At 44.1% G+C, this 22,305-nt stretch overlaps 1 protein-coding gene across 7 annotated transcripts in view; it reads right to left on the bottom strand.

Annotated features, from left to right (window-relative positions):
* The window catches only part of KCNIP1 (potassium voltage-gated channel interacting protein 1), a 456,219-nt gene that overhangs the window by 279,773 nt on the left and 154,141 nt on the right, over window positions 1–22,305 (bottom strand). Inside the window, exon 1 of one of the 7 annotated variants that reach the window (XM_076349999.1) lies at window positions 9,592–9,610. The exons of 3 other annotated variants lie outside the window; for them this stretch is intronic. Coding sequence is in view for 1 of the 4 variants with exons in the window: in XM_076349995.1 (XP_076206110.1) it covers window positions 9,133–9,193 (61 nt within the window). In the remaining 3 variants the exon portion in view is untranslated. Of the gene's footprint in view, window positions 1–9,132; window positions 9,254–9,591; window positions 9,611–22,305 lie in introns of those variants that run through there. 3 more of the 7 variants (XM_076349995.1, XM_076349996.1, XM_076349998.1) reach the window with 3 other exon arrangements.

The following is a 22,305-nucleotide window of genomic DNA, read 5'->3' as shown; positions in this document are numbered from 1 at the left end:
TTCTATGAGGCTGATCTATAGCACTGTTCACTAGAAGAAAGCAACAGCAGCCTAGGAAAACATACCTGGGAACTCGGCCCTCAGCTGCAGGCAGGCAAAGTTAGAATTGTTGTCAAAATATTCGAGCGCCGCTTCTGAGACCGTGCTCTATCTAACTGGCTAAATCTTGTGAACATGGCTTGTTTCATCCCTGTTTTCCTGCATATAAATTTGACAGGCAGAAACACTTATTTTGTCAGAGCACTAAAAGCCCCTGATGTTCAGTACTGATCTCTGGCACGCTGTAATTCGGCTCCCCCTTTTGAGGTGACACTTTCCTTTTCCACTAAGGACCCTTCGGCAGAACGATGCAGGCGTCTCTCGGGTTTCCTAGAAACCTGCCTCCAGCAGCACAACATGTATCCTCACAATCATGTTCTCCATTAGCTGTTCTCAGCCACAATATAAAATGTCCTGGGCCTACCCGTTGGCTTTTAGAGACCTAGCTGTGGCCATCTATGGAAATTCTGGGCACTTTCCAACTAGACACCCACAGAACGAGCTTGGGGGGAGGAGGGTTTTCGTGGAGCAAGAGAAAAGCAAACACTGGTGTGTGTGAAGAGCTGCGGTTGTTGAATATGTCAAGAAAGTAATGTTTGGATTGAGGAAAGCCAAACAGATGTAGCAGAGCTCTGCCAGGAAAGGACTGCTCTGTTACCCAGTTCATGTCTTCCTTAAAACTTTCCTACACTGTGGCCCGGCCAGCTCCACTCCTGCCTGGCCAGCTCCCCTCCTGCCTGGGCTGCCTCCCTCAGCCTGCCCCACAGGTATGAGTTCAGCCTCCCGGGGAAGCTCTTCTGTCCAGCATCTGTCTGCTGACACACAGTCCTTCCCTGCCTCCCTGCCAGCCACGCTTGCTCCCTGTGAACTTCGCCTCATTTCTGCTGTAGTTTGTTTAAACTCTTCAGACTAGCCCCGCCATACCCTCCCTATCCCGAGCAGTGCCGGCACGAATTACATCCCCATTTTTATGAAATGCAGTTAGAAATTAACTGACCACTATCCATATTTTTTTCAGTCCAGATCAAAGACATCACGCCACAGTGACAGCTGCAAACACAGATTGGAGATATCTGGGCAGAGCTTCCTTCATTTCTGACTCACCTATTTTGAAAATGTGGATACAGTTTACACTTTTAATCATTTTTGATTTCTTAAGTATAATCCATCTTACAATAACAGTTATTCCCCTTCCCTGGGGCATCTCAAAATGAATAAAAGGGGAAAAATTAAATATCTTGCTTAGAATCCAGAATATATTTTGGTCAGAAATGCTGCTGTAGTACCATATAGCTCTAACCTACATTTCCCAGCTGGATAAGACCCCTGCCATGCATTTTGGTACCTTCCTGCAGGGGAGGATATGGGGTGCCTAGAGCATCCTGCACCCGCTGGGAGACACCTCTCAGAGAAATGCAGAAGTTTCTTACCTTGCAAACAGCCACAGTGTGAGCAGCGACATAACTCAGAGACCCTGAGCAGGTACCCAAACTTTCTGCGTCCCTGTGCCATTACATTCTCTGGGTAATGATTTTGAATAAGAAACACAGCACTTGACATAAATACCCAGGTCTGTCCCCTACCACAATGGAGGGAGTACTTTAGCAGTTACACTTCTCTATTCGCATCTAAAACTACAATAAAATTACAAGCCAATAAAGTGTTCTGAAAATGTTGGTAAATAACCACAATTAAGATAAATTTTGATTAATGAAATATTTCAGCTAAAAAATATTTCATTTCATTTTTGAAAAATTTTTAAATCTTCAGGGTTTTTAATAAAGCTTAAATAAATACCAAAATAAGCAATTCTAGAAGAATGTTAGGTTTATAAGTGGAGAAGTAAAACATCTTTATTTTTCCCCCTCACATTTGACCAAAATCAGCATGAGTTTGGCAGATCTTGGTCTGCTTTTTTATAGATAAGGTTTTCCTCAAAAAATGTATACAACCCTGACTGACTCCTGTTTACATATTTGGTGACATTAACCACTGTAAAGCTGGGAATGGCCAAACTTCGGCTAAGTATTAAGTTCCAAGCTTTTTACATCTATAGTGTTAAATATTTTCAGTTGCAAAAATCCAAGTGCTTCCTAGTGCCTATTCCAAACATCAAATATCCAGTAATTCACACTGGAAGAGTTGATGATGATAAAGGTTGGAAGATTACCAAGGCTGGAAGTTAGAAGGTAGAAAATATTTTCTGTTTTATCCTTTTGAATTATTGTGGAACAAAAAGAAACTTCAAAGCACTGCAGTCTACTGGCATACAAAGCTGAAGTTTCTAATCACCTCTTTTGTGGTGGAATTTCATGGCTCTGCGCGGATGTGCTGCACTTTGAGTGGCACATAGTACCCATACCCAAGGGCAGGAAATAAGCACACACATATGCTAATGCAACTTAACATATAATGTATTTTCCTCCATCCATTTTTCTTTATTCCAAACGTCCAAGCTGGGTCTGACTACAGCATTTCAGGCAGGCGCTGTGTGCCTGTGGGAAGCAATCAGGAACAGACATAACTTATTTTAATTTAATCAGTGCTATCTACTCTTAAGACCAGCTCTTTGAGATCCCTCTGCCTCACTGCCAGGAGCTGTATTTATAGGGAAGCAAACAGGAAACAAAGCAAGAAGAAGCAAGGGAAGAAATTTAGACCTAGTAACTGCACAGGAGCTAAAGAAATTTTGGCTGAAAGTTGGGGGAGTGGAGAATGGAAGCAGTCACAAGTCTGTAAGTCCTACCCACCTCTAAGCAAATCCCACTCCCACGCGAGCTCTGGCACAGGGCTGCTGAGGACATGGGAAAGCAGGGTGCACAAACAGCTCCCGCACCTCTGTGCCACCCATCGCAGGTGCATCCCAGCCATGTGGCTGGGATGTTTGGCTGCTGTGACGCCGAGCAGCCTCCCATGCACCTCTGCGCTTTGGAGAAACCAAAGTGTTTCACACAAGTGGCATACTCTGACGAACACTTGTTGGTCATCACAAGTTTTCCAAATTGCTTCTGATTGAGTGCTTACATCAAACAGTTTTGTTGCTGAGTGCTGTTCCGTACACCCATTACAAAGACAATTCCCTAGAAAAAACTGCCTGTCAAACCCTCAGCTTTCAGTGCAGGCAGCTGGCCACGTACGTGACCTGCCAGACTGTATCAGATGACGATCAGAAAAGACTAGGGAGAGAAAATGAGATGTCAGTGGCATGTATTGGCTCTTGGGCACAGCCAGGAGAAACTAATTCAGCCATTTCTTCCATTCACTCAAGCACCTGCAGGCTCAGGTCTCCGACTAGGGGGAAGGATGCTCTCCCTGCTCTAGAAGGAAAACGGATGGGAAACTGAGATCTCTCTATTAACAAAACACCGGTCAGAGTCTTTAGGACACACACATTCGTTCACAACAGTGGCAGGCTACCAAGTTTCTTTGAGGAGCAGAAGCAAGAGAAGGGCAACTTTCAAAGGTTTTCTTTCTGCCAAACCTGAACAGATTTTTGAGGGATAAAGGCAAGTCTGTCACTTCTCCCGGATGAATTTCAAAGGCCTATTGTGACTAAAGCTGCCGTAAACAGCTAACAAAAAGTTATTTTGTAACGCTATGTACTGGGCAAAGTAAATACCAGGGCAGCTCCCATGCCCAAATCTATCATCTCCGTTCTGCAGCTGTAGGTCTAGGGCTGAACAGGACAGATTCCTTGAAACACTATTGAACCACTTTTTCCTCCTTTGAGCAGAGAAGCAGATTGTTCTAGCAGAGGGAACTGAAAGGGCACAGCCGTGACTGGCAATCTTAGGAGCTCAGGTCAGTCAGATATTCTTATGAAGACTGATGAGTCAAGCAATGTTGAGTGGTTTCCTGGTAAGTAAAACACTTGAAAATACAGCTGGTCAGACACAAAATCTGATGCTTTTGGACTGTAAGCCATTTCAAAGCAAACTTTCCTTCAAAACAAAGTCTAGAAATTGGTCATTATCAAAATGGCACAACTGACATTTTAAGCAAAGTGAATTCCTGCTGTTAGCTCTTGCAAAATTAAACAACTGTGCCAGGCTCCTCTTGATAGTTTAGGTTTGGGTGGTCTTGGGTCAAAATACGGTTACTCACATTCAACAGGCTCAGATTCCTAACTGAAAGCGGTGCTGCTTTCTTCTGGTGCACTCAGGGTAAGAGCTAGTGCCTGTAGCTCTAAGGCAACAAGATTCAGGTATTGAGAAAAATTTGAGTTTTATTTCACTTTCACTGGGGGGGAGGGGGAAGGTAGAGAAAAGAAAGAGCAAACATAGCTAATCCCTTATTCCTCAATTTTCCTTTTCTACTGTAATTGAATTTGCCCACAAATGGCAGCGTAACCATCCCCACTGCACACTACTGCGGAGGTACGGAAAGCAGTCAAAACAAGAAATTCCCCCTGCCTTAGCAATCTGCTAATCTGAATGTTTCCATGACGAATATGGAAATGGCTGATTCTAGCCACAAATTTGGTCATGATTGGCTGCAGACTGTAAAAACATGAAAAATCTTTATTTCTGCAGCTAGTTGAAACCAGAGATGCATTTGTGTATGCATTATCTGCTGTGCTGGCCCTCTGCCTTTTAGTGTTGTTGTGGTTTGGGTTGATTTTTTTTCCCTAACTCATTTATCGTTTTATTGCTTATGTTTGCTGGAGGATATACAAGCAACTTGAAATTCTCAACTCCATCTTAATCTTGTATCTAAGCGCTAACAGCTAATGTACTAAGGGAGGACCAAGCACTCCTCTCAGCTTCATTTGTGTTTGGTCCATACTGAGTTCTTAAATGTTTCTTCCTGTTTCCAGTACCCCCAAGCCCTTACATCTTTAGGGTTTTTAAAGTGACAACCCAGAGCCAGAGGGTGGATGAGGTTGGAAGGGACCTCGGAAGATTGTCTCGTCCAATCCCTTCCTCAAGGCAGGGTTAACTACAACAGGTTGCTCAGGACTGTGTCCAGTTGGGTTTTGAGTATCTCCCAAGGATGGAGACTCTGCAGTCCCTCTGGGCAGCCTGTTCTGGTTACCCTCACAGTAAATTTTTTTTCTTATGTTTAAGTGGAATTTCTTGTGTTTCAGTTTGTGCACATTGCCCCTTGTCCTGTCACTGGGCACCACTGAGAAGAGCCTGGCTCCGTCACCTCTACTCCCCTCCATCAGGTATTTATACGCTCTGATAAGATCTCCCTGAGCCTTCTCTGCTGCAGACTGGACAGTCCCAGCTCTCTCAGCCTCTCCCCTTACGTCAGATGATCCAATCACTTAATATTCCTTGTGGCCCTTCAGTGGACTCAGTCCGGTAAGTCCCCATCTCTCCTGTACTGGGGAGCCCAGCACCCAACACGGCACTGTGAATGTCTCACCAGTGCTGGGCAGAGGAGAAGCATCACCTCCCTCGACCTGCTGGAGATGCTCTGCCTAACGCAGCCCAGGAGGCTGCTGGCCGCCTTTGCTGCGGGGACGCATTGCTGGCTCACGGTCAGCTTGTCCCACAGGACCTCAGCTAGGCTCCACCAGGACCCCAGGAATGCTGCACAGCTTTGCTGCTCTGAGATACAAGCCAAGCAAACGTGGTAGAAAGAGGTATTATCTTTTACTAGGCCAACTCAGAATGCTGGAAAAGGCAGACAAGAAGAATCCCAACAGTGAATGAAGTTAAAATGCCATCAGTTGAGGAGATCCGAGGAAATAATTTCTAATGAAATGTACAAATAATCTGTGGAACTGCCCCGAGCCACTATGAAAGCAAACAGCACAAATCTTATAGACTATCCAGGGACATTCCAGCAAACAGGGAAAACTTCTGCAGCTTTACTGGTAGGATTGCAAATGTAAGAAATAGAAATCTTTATCCCTCAGGACAGGGTGCATGGCTCATAACCTGCCTAGACAAAATGCCCAATTATATTGGATTAAGTTTTCACATTCAAGCCAAATAATGATCTCCTCCTCTACAAACCTACAACGCTGTCCACTCCCAGAGAAAAGGTCTTGCACTTGATGGACCACTGCTCTCAATTTTAAGGCAATTTCTGTGCTACTCCTGCCTTTATTGATTCAGGCTCCCCATTTTTATTAAAACAAGGAATTAAATCTTGTACTCTTGAAGAGTGCTACAATATATCCTCCAGCATTGCTGCTCGCATCTGGAATAACCAAACCAGCTACCAGTCCCACTGCCAGCGCCCCGGACCCAGCCATGAGCGGGGTGCGAGGGGGAGCAGCGCAAGCAGAGCCGTGTCCTGCACTGAAACTGGAAGGGTTTAGCACAGGCCACTTGAGTCCACTCTGCCGGGATCCACCATGTGCTTACTGATACTAACCTGTCTCTGGAAACTTCTCACTTTAGCCATGACCTGTTTATTTTACCTATTCTTAAAACAATACACATGCATGGTTTTTGCTTTTAGTTTATTACACCAAAGATACATAGCTTCAGATACATGTGTGAGCTGCTTAGCTAGAAAAGGCTATACAAATTGTCTTCAAACGACTTGAAAGAACACATATTTACCAAGATGACAGCGTATTTGCAGAGGTGTGGATCTAGCCCTGTTATAACTATTTCCTCAAGCCCTTGTTTTAGCAGCAGTATTTAACTCCTACATAAATCCTAAAATATTCAAATAAACACACAGATAAATATAATAATAAGATAACAGTAGATGATAATCTAATAATAAAATAGATAATAACCACTTTACTCAATAAAAGATAGACACAGCGATATCAAACGGAGCAGTTACACCCAGGCATCGTTAGCAAGGTGCCGTCTGGCAGAGAAGGCAACACCCACAGCGGGCTGCATCAACAACCATGCAGACAGCACTGGGACAAGTGATGCTTCCCCTCCGCTCAGCACTTGTGCAAGCACATCCAGAGTGCCATGGCCAGCTTTGGGCTCCCCAGTACAAGACAGATATGGGTGCACTAGAGCATGGTTCAGCGGAGGCCACGAGGATGGTTGGGGGCTGGAGGAGATGCTGAAGGAAGAGGTGGGCGACACTAAGGAATCCATCACATAGTGGTGACTGACTTCTACTAACTATTTAGCTCGCAGACAAAGAACAATTTCAGATTGTATTCAAGCCCAGCACATAGTAGTGTTTCATTGCTGACAAGGTGAAGTGCTCACAGTCAGTGTAAAACACACCAAGCAGTCCACAGGCACGTGCAGCAAACATGCCTCCGCTACTCCTGTTTGGAGATCTGGGGGATCCTCTGGGCATCGGCCTAGAGGAGCATCTGCAACTGGCTGAAGTCAGCTGAAATCAGCAGCCTTGTTCAGTAATGCTCTTTCCTGCCAGGTAAACAGCGACTAAAAGGTGTGAAATTCTGTACTGGCTTTGAAAATAGCCAAGAAAACCAAAGGAATTTCTTCCAACTTGCTCTCTCCAACTGGGTGTCCTACTAACCAGCAACACCACATGGACAATGCATCAGAGCCAAGAGGAGATAACTCTGGGAACACAAGTTTTAATAAATATAGCTGAACAACCACTGCCAGCAGGCATCAGCAAGATTGAATCCCACTGTAAATGTTCAAATGTGTGACCAGATGCTGGATTTTTACTGCTCGTGAACTCCAACAGAAAGCAATTTCTTCCATCCACTAGAGAGTTGAGCCAATCACATGACAACAAAGTAGTAGTGAACAGATACATTCAGCCAAAAATTATCTACATTTAGTGGAAATCAGATCCAGCTCCCAGGTTTCTGGCAGGTGTATAAGACACCCCTTGGTGTGAAAGCAGCTACCATGTCCAGCGCATCGTGTTCAGCTCTCGTGTACTTGTCAGTGCCTAAACACGACTCTCACAGCTTCAAGTGTGACTCAATGCTTACACAATTATACAGTTATGCTTGCATTTTAAATAACATCATACACATCCCAGACAATTGTACAATTATGGTTGCATTGTAATAACACAGAAAGGTGAACTGTAAACCATGTACACACACTCTAATGTAAAATTTTACCCTACCCTACCGGTCTTGTACCAGGAACACAGAATTTTACACTTGGTCACAAACTTGCCACAATCAAATCCCCTGCACAGCCCTTCACCGTTTCTCTTTAGAGTGATTACTTAACATTTGATATTTCCTAAGACAATTTTAAATTTAAATTGCTAGAAAATCCATACCAACTTGCAATTCAAAAGTATATATATGAACTGAGCAACAGATCCAGTGGAAATAGAGACCTACCCTAGAAATACTGAGAGACTGTTAAATGCAGAGGTTCTGGCAGGGAATATTTCCAAATAGCAGAAAGACTTGCCCAAGTTACAGAGTCTTTCTTTTTGTTTTCTAGACAATACTCATTTTGTATGGTATGGATGTGCCCCTGACAGTGCTTTCAACTTTCTGCTCAGCAGCACGCTGGAATTTTTGAATTAACCCTGACAGAAACTGAGCAAAGCTCAAGCAAACACTACACAAACCAGACCTCCTGAAAAATCAGCATTTTACAGCCAATATTTATGGATTTAAGGATTAAAATCCCTGGGATTGCTGCTTGCTTTCTCATTTTTCATGAGCTTCTCCTCCCGTTCTTTATGAAAAGATCCTAATTCCCCCCCCCCCCCTTGATAATCTGTATAAAACACACATCATTAGTACGGCACACTTGGTGTGGATTACTGAATAATTACTGAATATGCAACACTGCGCTAACAATACTTTCTGAGAAAGAAACCACAAGGTATTGGGAAGAATTTGCTGTGTATCTACATTTTATTCCCTCCTCCAAGGGTTTACAAAGCATGGGATTTGGGAATAAACAGGTCTCTTCTGCAAGTGCTCTGCATATGGAGCCACTGAGTTTCTCCTTCTCATACACGCCTGTACGAAGGATTACAATATTTCAGGTGCTTTTCACCCCCCAAGCCCCTCCACAGCAATTTCCTCATGCCCACACGTTTCCTCCACCACCTCGCATCCCACTCTCCTCTACAAATTACACCTCACATAAACATTGCTGGGTTACTTGCACATGTTCATTTTCTCCTCCCTTCCTAATATAAATTTCTCTCCTAGCAAACATACAGAAGGGAGAGGAAAAGCAAAACAGGTCGTCTTACCTTTTGATGGTCGTCTTTGTTTCGTTTGTAGAGAAGAGAACGTACCCATTACAGCACCCATTGCAAAAGCTACTTGTGAGTTTTGGGGGAGGATTTATTTTGGCTGGTTTTTTTTTTTTTTTTTATTCTTCTCACCCCACCCCCCCACCGCCAGTGAACAAAATCTATGTGAAATGCCCCCAAGAACAAAACAAAACAGAGGAAGTCAAGAGAAGAAAGAAAAGAAGAAAGGAGGAGGGAAAAAGCAAAGCACTGCAGCTCAGCGTTCAGCAAGCGTTAAGCTTTGAGGGTTTTTTTTTTTTTTTAAGTCAACACACATGCACTGACTCACAGCCGGCTGCACTGTTATTATTCAAAACAGCTCCCCATCAAAATTTAAATGCTAGGTAGATTCCCTCAGACCAGAGCTGGCAGCAGATGCATCAAAATATTTACTGGAGTACAGCCACATAAACACACAGGCTAATTCTTCCTCCTGTTCCCTTATGGCTCCAACCAGCAGCCTGTAGGTCTAGCGAGGGAGCATCAGTGCATCTCTTCCAGTAAATACTAAACTGGAGTCCTGTAGACATGCTGAGGGTCTCGGGGGGAGGCCAGGGCTTTGGGCTGGGTACCAATTTGGAATGAATGGAAATCTTCTGAGTGGGAAACGATAGTGAGCAAGGCATCAAAGCCCCAGCTGCGTGGACTGCATGCTCCTGCTAATTAAGAGTCTGGCAGAAAGGTAGGAAGCAGCAATCTCCAACAGTCTTCTCAAGCAGAAAAGTCAGGGGAAAATAAGTAAATGCAGCTGGGGAAAACAGAAAATTTCGCCACAGTCCTTTTTCTGAGCATCCTTTCTCACGCACCAAAAGCATGTGCAAGACAGTTGTTAATAACTTATTTTTGTGCAAAGTATGTACATGCACATCCTTTTTAAGGACATTAAAACAACAAACTGTTGAAACAAAATTCTGCAAATATCAGGTGGCTCAAAGGAGGTAGACAATTCCCGGTGTTTTGTTCAGTTCTTTCATATTTCAAAAAGTCAGCTATACATCTTGTTATGGTTTCTCAGAAGGTAGGATAGCAAGTGCTCAGGTACAGAAAGAATTAAATATACCGAGGCAGCCATCAGAACCAGAATTAATTTGCTATTTGCACAGGGTGACTAAGATTAAGGCAGCATCTGTGCAAATACTGTATTTGTCTGAAGAAATTCATTCCTACACCAGAGACCAAAGCACCTTGTCTCAACAGGTTTTCCCAGCTTTCTTCTAACTTTGGAGTAAAGATTTTATCAAACACAGATCCCAGAGCCCCCAGGATCAGAAGCTGCACAGCATCGGTGTCCCTGGAGGTAAAGCCCTGTGTTACCTTCTGCTCACACACTGCCAGCAATGCTGTCTTTGCCTGCACGGGTGTATTTGCATCCCATGTGTGTGCCAGCAAAGAGCTTTCAATTAGTTGCTTGTCACAGAAGGCATTACACAAAATGTTTTTCTTTTTTTTTTTTTTTCTTATTTTACAACTCAAAATACAGCAATTAAACTTCTCCTGAGCAATGTCTGAGATAAGGTCCTGTTTAGATACCAAAATCCTGAACTGAAATGTACCATTTTGCAGGCAGGTGCAAAGTGCTCGGGGCACACAGTGCTGCTGTTATCATCATGGGGAAGCCTGTCCTGGCTTGTGCAAAACCTCTGCCCCCCCCAGATTCCTCCCCCAGGCTGGCCCACAGCTGTGTTCCTGCAGCCCATGAGCTAACAGGCTTCTCCAGCCGCCCAGATCCAGATGGGGATCCCTCAGACTAAGGTGATCTCCACAAGGCACTGAAAAGCTGTATGAGATTCTTAAGCTCTTTTTTATTTAAATATTTATATTTATTTTATGAATATTTTATTTGTGTTTACACATTATTACACAAAAAAGGCTACAGCACACATAGAAAACCACTGCTCTTGGTATTTGTGCACACAGCAAAGGCTGGAGGATGACCAGAGGCCACAGCAGATATGCCTTCATGTAACAGCAGCTGCTTCATGCCACAGCTGCTGAGACGAGAAACCAGCAGCTGAGGACATGCCTGGATACGTCATTTCTCATGCAAACAGGGAGCAAAGAAAGATGGCGGGGCTCCTGTTCGGCAGGCTGGGTTTGCACCCCCTTCGCCACCTCAGTGATACATCACTACCCTTACTGGACATGGGTGCCATGACAGAGCCTCCATGGGTCTTGGGGCAGGAGCTATGCTCCTGCAATTGAACAGTCACCCCTGGATCAAGCCTTCACCAGCCGGTGAGGGCTGCGATGGTCCTGCCTCCCCACAGCAAGAGGTCTCAGTACCATCTCTGGACTACTCTATTGGCATCAAGACAGCTAAAAGCATCCTACCACCAAAAGCAACAGCTGCCACTGGGACACTGTGCTCCCCTGTCCTCTGCTCCCAGGCATGATATCTCCAAGATGTCAAAAATGGAAACCTCCTCAATCTAGGCAAAGTTGTCGCTAGCAGAAGTCAATGAACCACAACTCCTGTCACATCGTCCACTTGCAAAACCACACGTCAGTTGACTCATGCACTGTGAAAAAGAGTGTTATACACCTAAGAGCTCCAAAGTAAATGGTTGCAAAGAACTACACGGATTATCATAGAACCATTTAGGTTGGAAAAGACCTTTAAGATCACTGAGTCCAACTGTTAACCTAGCACTGCCAAGTCCACTACTAAACCATGTGCCTACACGTCTTTCAAATACCTCCAAGGATGGTGACTCAACCACTTCCCTGGGCAGCCTGTTCCAACGCGACAACCCTTTTGGTGAAGAAATTTTTCCTAATATCCAATCTAAACCTCCCCTGGCACAACCTGAGGCTGTTTCCTCTTGTCCTATCGCTAGTTACTTGGGAGAAGAGACCAACACCCACCTCGCTACAACCTCCTTTCAGCAAAAAGCACCTAGAAAGTAGCTGGCTTCAGGATGCCTCCTGACGTCGGCTGGATCCCAGCCACGCAGAAAGAGCTCAGCCTAGGAGCGACAGATTAGGCTGCCCATATGGTGAGATACCCTAGAAAAAAGTAATTTAGGAAGATAAAATTGCACCCCTGATGCTGCACTGTTGTTTACTTGAAACAGCATGGTATATGAAGGCGGAGGGCAAATGTGAATATTCGGTTTTCTTTGAAACTTGAAAGAAAAAAAAATTGTCTTGGCTGGAAACCAGTATTGGCAGATCCCTGTGAAATCATGGGGATAAACGGTTACATGCATTTCTGTTTGTATGACTCAAATATACAAGAACGGGGACAAGAAGAAGGACCATGTCTGTGCCTGAGCAGACGAGCACAGAATCCCAGATTACCAGTATGCTGGTTTTGGCTGGGGTAGAGTTAATTTTCTTCACAGTAGCTAGTGTGGGGCTATGGTTTGCATTTGTGCTGGAAACAGTGTTGATAATATACAGGGATGTTTTCATTACTGCTGAGCAGTGCTGACACAGAGTCAAGGCCTTTTCTGCTTCTCAGCCCACCCCACCAGCGAGCAGGCTGGGGGGGCACAAGAAGCTGGGAGGGGACACGGCCGGGACAGCTGACCCCAACTGACCAAAGGGATATCCCACACCATATGACGTCATGCTCAGCATGTAAAGCTGGGGGAAGAAGGAGGAAGTGGGGGACGTTTGGAGTGATGGCGTTTGTCTTCCCAAGTCACCGTTACGCATGATGGAGCCCTGCTTTCCTGGGGATGGCTGAACACCTGCCTGCCGATGGGAAGGAGTGAATGAATTCCTTGTTTTGCTTTGCTTGCGTGCGCGGATTTTGCTTTACCTGTTAAACTGTCTTTATCCCAAGCCATGAGTTTTCTCACTTTTACTCTTCTGATTCTCTCCCCCATCCCAACGGGGGGGGGGGTATTGCTGGCTAGGGTTAAACCATGACAACCAGTTCAAAAGCAGCTGCTTTCTCTCACAGCCGAAAATCAAGACTTCAGAGGAACAGAAGCACCATAAACACTAATGAGTTAGGGTATTTGCCACAGCAGGCAGGAATTCTCTTTCCCCAAAGATGACCATCCAAATTTATCAACCTAAGAGATAATACTTGAGACGTAACAAGTGCTGATGGTCACCCTGTATCTGAGGAGCTGAATATTTTTTAGAATATTTCTGTTAAAGGTAAGATGAAGACTGAGCTCTGACTGTGATGGTGAAAAACACAGTTCTAGCTGCATGGGTACCTAAGCCAGCATCCTGGGTAAGAGCTGCTATCAGAGGATCAAAAGTACCTCAGGGAAAGGAGATACTGTATTGTGCCGAATCTGACTGCAGCCCCCAGTATCGATTTGCAGTGCTCCAGAGCCCAGCCGCTGCTCACTTCCCAGTGCAGTGAGATACCACAGCTGCACATCGTGGGGCGCTCTCATGGCATGATTTGAACACAGTTCTGAAGCCTTTGCTTGCACAGCTGAAGGCATGTACTGCTTCATGATGTCTGTGCCATGCCTAAACCCATCCACTTTCCCACAAAAAGTTCACCCAACAGGTGACTTGGACCAGGTGACTTGCGTGACTGTCCGAGCAGTCACTGCTAAGGAGAGGAGAACCTACACGGGAAAGGGCCGTGAGTGCTTCACGCAGGCAACAGGCAGACACACACTAGGCACGCATGGATACAGCAACACACGAAAAGCATTCATCGGGGTATGCCTCTGCCCCAACAGAAGCCTGTGTACATAGGCAGCCAAGCACTCAATGCTGGGTGCTGATCTCCCGAGCTAGATCGGCAGAGCAGACGCAGTCCCCACGGGTCACCACTAATCCATCATTATTGTCTGCCAGCGATTAAACCCCATTCCATCCTTTTACCACTACTATATACTGTATTGTAATAAATTCTGTCTGACTAACAAAATCATGACCTACTACTATTCACTGACCCTCTTCCTGATTTCTTTATGCCTCTTAACTCCATATCACTGCGTTTAATATGCATCTGTGAGACTTCGAAACATCAGAGAAAAGTAGGCAGACACTGGCAGTGTAGCTGCTTATTTGGTGGATGCAGCCAGAAGGTTTGGTCAGAATAAGTAGTTCATTATTTTTAATATATGCAAATATAGCATCTTCAATTAGGGAGTCATATCACCAGCTAGCTGATATAGATACAGGATGGAAGTCTCCTGGGAGCAAGGTCACAGGAATTTGTACAGCTCTGCTCCTTGACGCAGGACCAGGTCCTCTTCCCACTAAAGACAACAACTGGTGCAAAATGGAGCTGGACCACACTTGTGTTAAATCTATCCTGAACTACGTATTTCTGGTATTTTTGTGGGTATACACAGGAAAGCAGAGGGGGAGGGAGGTTTTTTCATCACGCAGAAGTGTGAACCATTGCCAGGAGAAAATACCCTCCCAAAGCACAGTATCTAGGGATGCAATCTCTGATTTTTCAGCCATTCTTTCCTACAAGGCAAAGCCAGCAATGTCGATCTGTAGGACTAGCAAGGGAATGCCTCAGACACACCCAGATTTTAAAACTTAGAGCATTGGTGAAATTCATTCTTATGGGTTTTTTTTTTGTCTCCCAAAGTACAGCAATAGCATTTGCATAATAGGAACACAAATAAAACCTGAAAACTGCCTGTTTATAGCAAGCCCTTGTCATTCACTCTGTATCTATCAGCTTTGAGTGGTTCCAGGTAGGTTCTGCTTTCAAAAGCCTAAATAAAGCTGGAAGTGACTGATTCCTTTTCCCTTCTGGGTATTTTAGGGATGAGACCTAGGCAGCATTGGCCAGAGTTTCGTTCTATGTGCTTAAAATTAAATTTAAGCAATTTAAGGAATTCCATCTTTCATATTCCAGTAACTAACACTTGTTTCAGGGAAGCATTTTGCATTTACCCAACAAGGAGTGCTTCACTTTAAGGCAGAGGTGACTTTCTGTTCACCTGAGCATCTACTGTTTTTCTTGAGGCCGATATGTAAAGAGAGTCCTTCCGACAAGCAACTGAGCATGTACAAGTAGCAGGCTGGGAGCTGGGATGATGCCACATGAGTATGGACATGGAAATGCCAGGGCTCCTTGCTTTCAGCTGTGTCCACTCAACTGTAGCCTGGTCAGATGTTCATAATTGGGACCCACCGACACCAGCCCAATTACCGCTCAGTGCTCTGGCACAAAACCGCCTCCAGCCATGGCGACAAACTGGGTCCCCCCAGCAGCACAAACACAGTCGCTCCTGTGACACCCTGGGCATGGATTCCTCCATGAGGGATGGCAGCTGGGGGGGGAGCGGGAGACATGAATTTTGCATCGATTGCACAGGCACTGATATGACAGCCCCCTTGCAGAAGCTGCCCGTGCACCATGAGAGCTACCTACAGGCTCTTGCCCTCTCTTCCAGCTCTCTCTGATTTTTAAAGCAGTTCATGAGACACTGAGACTTGGCTATCAGGGGCGGAGGGGGGAAGGAAATCAAAAGCAAGAAGGAAAATGTTCCTTTTCTAAGAGAATGAAATGAGAGTTCTGTTGCTTAGCAAATTTTTAACCAGTTGCTGTCCTCAGCTGTCTGTGTCAGAACATCCTCTTCCAAGCACTTTGCCTGACCCTAAGTCCAAGGCTCTGCAGGAGACCTGGCAGGAGCCTTTCTGAGCCACGGCCTGCCCGATTGCCGGAGTCATTGCTTGCTTGGGGGTGAGGAGTTACAAAGAGCACATCTACCCTACCACGCCAGGGCAGTCCAGTCATTCCCCCAGCATCACTGAAGGACTCATCCTTCAGGTCATCTCGGTGCTGAGGCTCCAGGCGGCAGCACTCCACACAGTCACAGACCGACTAAGGAAGACGAAAGTGCAAAAGCATGGTAGGAAATGAATAAAAATAGCTCCAGCTGGACCCTGAAGAGAAGAGAAAGAAATCGCCACCATCACAACTACATGCATAGAGCTTGGGATGCTGACAAGCTTCCGTAGTGCAGCCCGCCCAGACTGAACCCACAGGACTCCGAGGAGCAGGGGAAAGGCGAGTGCACCATTTCTCTTGCAGTAGTAATCGTTTTCCTTTTATTTCTCTGCTATTATTAAAAATAATTCTTTGATTAGACTGCTAAGGTTTCAATTACACTAACCAATACATTTAAGGTGTGTTTCTTTACTACAAATATATATTATTAACTTATTGACATTTTCCCAGTTCAAAACAGGAAGGCAGACAGGTAAGAAAAGTCTGCCCACCAAACACACGCAGCCACCACAAAGACCTAGAGGGATAAATTGAAGCAGCATGGGACAATCTGCTCTGCGACTGGAAACCACCTTGATCACAGAGACACCAAGACGAGGCAGTTTTTTGCTGGTCTATACCTGTAAAAAGTGTTTGGGGATCTTTGGGGGCCATCATTTGCCTTTTTATCAAGGTAAGAACATATCAGGTCTTCCTAGTCTAGATTTTCACAAAGTCAGAATTCACCATGTATGCTTTTTTTTTTCTCCAGCACCTATTTTTTGGGAATGTTTCTTCCAAAGAAGCAACAACACACTAGGGCCTAATTTCATCCTCTTTTTCTTCACTCACGAGCAATTATAATAAGTGGGGATGTTTTCAAAGACATCTTTTTACTCTTGGTAAGGACAAGGTAGCAGAACAGGAGCTATTAAAAGATTCATTACTGCACCCCTACAGGCCCAAAGCAAATTGTCATGCTAGCTAAGCTTTGCCAGATCTCAAAAGCTAGAAGTCCTCCCTTCCATTTTGATGGAAATATATTTTTCATGACATAAAAGCCAGTGAATAATAATGCTGAGAAATCAGATGGAATTGATGAGGCTTAAAGCTTTGCGATCATCTAGATTTTCACATAAATAAGGCACTGACAATATTAAAGTCTTGGAAAGCCACTTGCTTTCCAGTCTATAGCAAATACAGCTATGCAAAAAAACCCAAAATAAATGTGATGGTCACTTAATGCCACCAAACAGGGAACAAAAAGCCAGGCATCAAGGTCTGAGCAATAAGGGATGCTCCTCCTCTTTAACATCCCAAGAAGGAGAGTGGAGAACAGAGCTGGCATTTTGCATCCTATTGTTCAGAGCAAGCAGTCAAGCACTGGTCTCCTGAAATCAAGATCAGATGTTCCTGCTCTGGTCTTTCTTCTTGCAAATACCAAAACAGATCACCACTGCAGCTGCGCATAGGTATGCATGGACATACACGTTTGTGTACTTAAAGGAAATAAAAAGAAAAAAGACTGAGGTATTGTTCTGCCTATATGAGGCAGCATAGCGAGAACTGAAAATAAAACTACATTATTGTCTGCTAGTTCTTCTTTGTTATAGTAATAAAACTGGGCAGAACTCCACAGAGCAGACCTAATGTTTGCCCTAAGGATATCACACTCGAAAATAGATAGCCGAGAGCTCAGAAAGGGAATACTTCACATTTCTAGTGACAACTTCAACAAAACATGAGGTAGATACTGGTTTACATCTTTGGTTGGAGTATTTCTTCTGTAAACAGGGGGACACTGTTTCCAGATAAAAACCTGAAAGAATAGGAGAGAGACGAAACCTGAGCAAAGCACTTGCCCAAAAGGTGGCATGGAGAAAGGACTGACAGCAGGAGAGGAGGGATGCTGCGGGAGCACTGAGCAGGGTCATCCTGGCACACTGCTGCCAGTGGGAGGGAGCGAACGCCGACATATGGGCAGCAGGATACTGTGTTGAACCCTGTAAAGGTGAACACAAGAAACTTCAGCTAGGCAGAAGATGAGAGGGGCAGGAGATGATCAGAAAAGACTGACACCATTGGTGTGCTAAACTAAAAAGGAAGGTGGTGAACAAGAGTGGTGTGAACCCATCTGGTGAAGGGACAGAGCTGAGCAGAGACCAGGAAGCAGGAATAGAAAACGGCTGTGCTGCTTCCCAAAACATGAGGCTTCAACAAGGAAACTGTCAGTAAAAGGTGGGGTTTAGTGATAGGGAAACAGAAAAACTGGAAGAATTTCATAACAGCATCTGTCTGGGAGGGGAAGAAGGATGGGGGTCAGTCCTGAAACAGTGCTGCGGAGCCAGAGTGCTCAGAGGAAGAGCATCTGACACAGCCAAGGAAGCCCGGGAGGAGGCTGCACACGGAGGAATCAAGAACTGCAACCTTTTTACTCTCAGGATGTCATTACAGTAATGCCTGAGGATGAAAAAGCTCACATTTCAGTAATGAAAACCATCTATTACCCCATGAAATCTGTTTGAACACTGTGCCAAGTGAAGTCTTGCCTTTCAAATTTATGAAATCTATACATGAGAAACTTCAAGATGGTTTGAAGCAGGAAACCCTGAGGAATATTAGCCAGAACCATCAGGCCACAGAGAAGGCTGAGAAGCAGGACAGCACCGCTGCACTGTGGCAACCACACTGAAAAGAGTTAATGCCATTTGAAAAGTAGTATATGGATGTGAATGTAATGTGTTAAGGCATCTTGCACATACAGAATGAGGCTTTTAAATGAAATTTTGGCAGCCAGTGGTAACGGAAGATCCCAAAAGTCTTTTCCCTTTGCAGGAAGAGAGACCAGGGCAGAGATGCTGGAGCTGCCTGACACCATGTCCCACAAAGCCTGATCGAGACTGGCTTGTGTAAAGGGAATACGATAACCCGGCTGCCAGGTAGGCATTTAGTCCCGCTCACTGCGATGGCACTGGCAGCGATGATAGCAATATTCACAAAATAGGCACTTAGCTGCTAAAAACACTGCAGGGAACATCAAGCAGCCAACACCAAGTACCAGGTACATGCACAAACCCAAGGCTCAATAAACAACCTTTTTATCTTAATACATAAGCATTCCTATCCCATCCACAACCTCTAAGAATGTTACAGAGAAAGTGTACAGCTAAATTAACAGGCTCAGCGTGACGTACATTGCGACCAAACACAGCAAATGATCCCAGGGAAACGTGTCCTGGTTGTGTGCGTGATGACAAGGACATCTCTCCCAACAGCCGGGACAGGCAGTGCCGGAGAGTGGCACACACATGCTCTCTCGCTCACACACCCAGGGTCAGCTTGGCACGGCTTGAACTTACAAACTAAGCAAGCTGAGCGACAGACAGGAATTCAATGGTGTTTTGTTCCCAGAAGCATTAAAGACAATATGTCAAAACTATATAAAGAATGTGAACAATAAATGTCAATCCGGGTTAACAGCCAGGTTCATTTCTGTCTTGTGATAATGGTCAAAGAAGACTTACTAAGAAAGAAAAAGCAATTTTTAATTATTGAGTATTTCCATGGATGACTGATAAATTGACTCCAAACAATTCAACAGTCAGTGACTTTGCTTTAGGGAGGAGGACAAGGTGGAGAAGACATTCAGATGATCTTGGATCTCTCCTTTCCTTTTGCTTTAATGCACTTCAAAGAAATGTGCCAAGCTAACCACATATGATTCAGGTCACTGAACAGATGCACATACCGCTGGGTAACTAACGTGGATAGTTAACCGGCTATTTTTGTTTCACTTTTCATTTCTCACCATAGGGTCTTGTAAAAGAGAACAAGAGCAGCCAGTAGATACCCTTAGGTAAGTTCAGCTCGCGTCAAGTGAAATCACATCAGGCGAAAAATATGCTAAATAAAATTATATTCAGTTTGTACATTTGTGCTGTTTCATTCTAAATGTGCTAGGAACGCACAACAGGCACAGACGTTTGCCTGGCCAGATCCTGTTAGAAGATCCTCCAGAAAAGTCAGAATTTTTAGTTTTCTAATTATTAACGGCCTCATGCTTTCACTGAAATGACATACAACTTTCATTGTATCATTTCATAACTTTCAAAATAAGCACGACTTTCTTAATGAAGATTCATAATCTTATGTTTATGTTCTATGCTGTAATCTTTCTTGCTGGAAAAAAACTGATAGATTATTCTACTAAAATGTTTGCTGTTTGAAGCTGGATAAAACAATGCATTAAAATGGAGATTAGCTTGGCAAGTTTCATTAAGATAAGGTGAGCACCAACACTTCCCAAACTCATAATATCCTGTGCATCAAAAAGCCAGGTTTACCTCCCTCTGAATTCTCCATCCTGCAAATGCACATCTTCTGATAACTCTACCTGTACGACCTGCTTGCAGTAGATTAAGAGTTTGGTTTTGATACAAAGGTGCTCCTCAGTACCTTAGCATCAGTCTAGTATATTGCCTGGGAATATTTTGATTCCTTGTTAATGTGTATCGAACTACACTATTTTTGTGCAAGATCGAGCAGACTGCTGCGGACTGGACATAAACAGGGTTTGAAGTTAAGATGTGGCACCTGCCCTGAATACCCAACTAAAGCCAGATTATACCTGATACCCCACTATAGCTACAGCAATCCCAGACAAAAGCAAGCTTAGGAACAAATATCAAATGTGAGCAGGGTAGTGGTTTACCAGTATCTATGCAAGCAGCCATGGGGAATCACATTGTCCCTATGGAAACCTCAAGGTCTGTGACATGTGCAATGATTACTGCCAGCAGTTAATATACTGAAGTCATTCACCAAATTAAAACAAAGATTAAATTGCACCAGAAAGATCATACTCCGGTTTACGTATACAAGTAAATGTAAAATTTACAAGTAAAGGTAAATTAAGTGGGATTGGGGGTGACTGAGAAAGTAGCGTAATAGTGGGATCGTTAAATTGAAACCTCCTTACCACAGGACAAAATAGGGTTTGGTCTACGGTGGTGTTCACAGGAAAAAAAAAATAATTTATTATTTCAGGTAGCTCCCAAGTAGTTAAAAATCACTGACATTGTACACTTTCACTAAATATTTGCAGGATTGACGAAATCCTGAAATCATAATGGGACCCAAAATCCTTCCTACCTTTGACCAAAGGAAAACAGCAGCCTTTTTGAAAAAAAAAAGGTTTGGAAAATCTGTTTCTTAGGCAGCTAGATTTTGTCTAGATTCAGTTGCATTGTAACATGGCAGAAGCACATCGAACTATGAAGTTAAGACATGAAAAATACAACCCTAAGACACTCAAAAAAATCTTGACAAATTTAGCAGTCTCTGCATTTTGCGGAGAATTACCTGTTTTGGGAAATAACTGCAGTTTCCCTCTAATGTGTTTCTCTCGGCAGTACCAGTGAGTATTTTCATCTATAACTCCATCTTAACTGCATTTATATGAGAGAATTCACATAAGGTCACAGCAGATGAAGAATGCTTCCAGTAGAAAGGGATATATACCATTCCTATAGTGCTAGCCGGTGGACTGAATTATTATTATTACAATTATATAATAACTTTCATCTTGATGCTGAAGTGCTCCCCAAATCACATCATCGGTGATAGTTATTTTCAAATGCTGTCCAATACACCAATCCAGATACTCTCTGGAGTTATTATCTAATAAAAATATGCCATTTCAAGATGTACCAGTGGTAGGGTGGAGACAGCTCTGACACAAACTGCGTCACTACTTCCATTGCTGGCAGCACACTGGTGTGTGCAACAACCCCAAATAAAGCAAATGAACCCAAAGCTCAAATGCAGATGTTCAGGTCAGAATATCTGTATTATTTTTAATTAACCCAGTCAAGGGTATCTTCAGAACTGAGTATCAACACTTTTTGGAACACATCGCCTTTAAAGTGTGAGTTGAGCGAGCCATGCTGGCAGAGTAGGTTTTCTCTTAGCCACAGAAGGGCTGACAGGGAAGCGGTGTCCCTGCTGTGCTACCAGAGCCAAACCCTCAGCTGGAGAAAAGGATCAGTGCACCGTGCCAGTTCAGGAAGCTATGCCGATTTCACACATACAAAGAAGTCAGTCCTATGTTTCCACACATCATGCATAGCCACACAACAGATATATATGGACAAAAGAAGAAATTTCTGTTTGCAGAATAAAATTTCCAAAGCAAACAGAATTACTGTCATGCTCATCGGGTGCTTTTCACACATGCAGAAAATTGTACTGTTATTTTTGCCTTTTTTCCTCTCTCTATCAGTGTCCAGAGCATACCTTCCAGTAGCCTAAGAAGTTGACCCATACTAGATTAGTGTAAGCAGTATATAAAACTCTGTTATTTGTTACAGGAGACTCATTTCAACACACACAGACTGCACGTACACTAACCTTCTTCGGGCAAAGCAAGTATCTACCGCAGCAAATACACTAGTAGCCATTTGTTGTCTGACCTG

The sequence above is a fragment of the Aptenodytes patagonicus genome, chromosome 12 (assembly GCF_965638725.1).
Source record: "Aptenodytes patagonicus chromosome 12, bAptPat1.pri.cur, whole genome shotgun sequence".
Lineage (NCBI taxonomy): Eukaryota > Metazoa > Chordata > Aves > Sphenisciformes > Spheniscidae > Aptenodytes > Aptenodytes patagonicus.
Note: the sequence above shows the minus strand (reverse complement) of the source record. Positions and strands in the feature narration are given on the sequence as shown.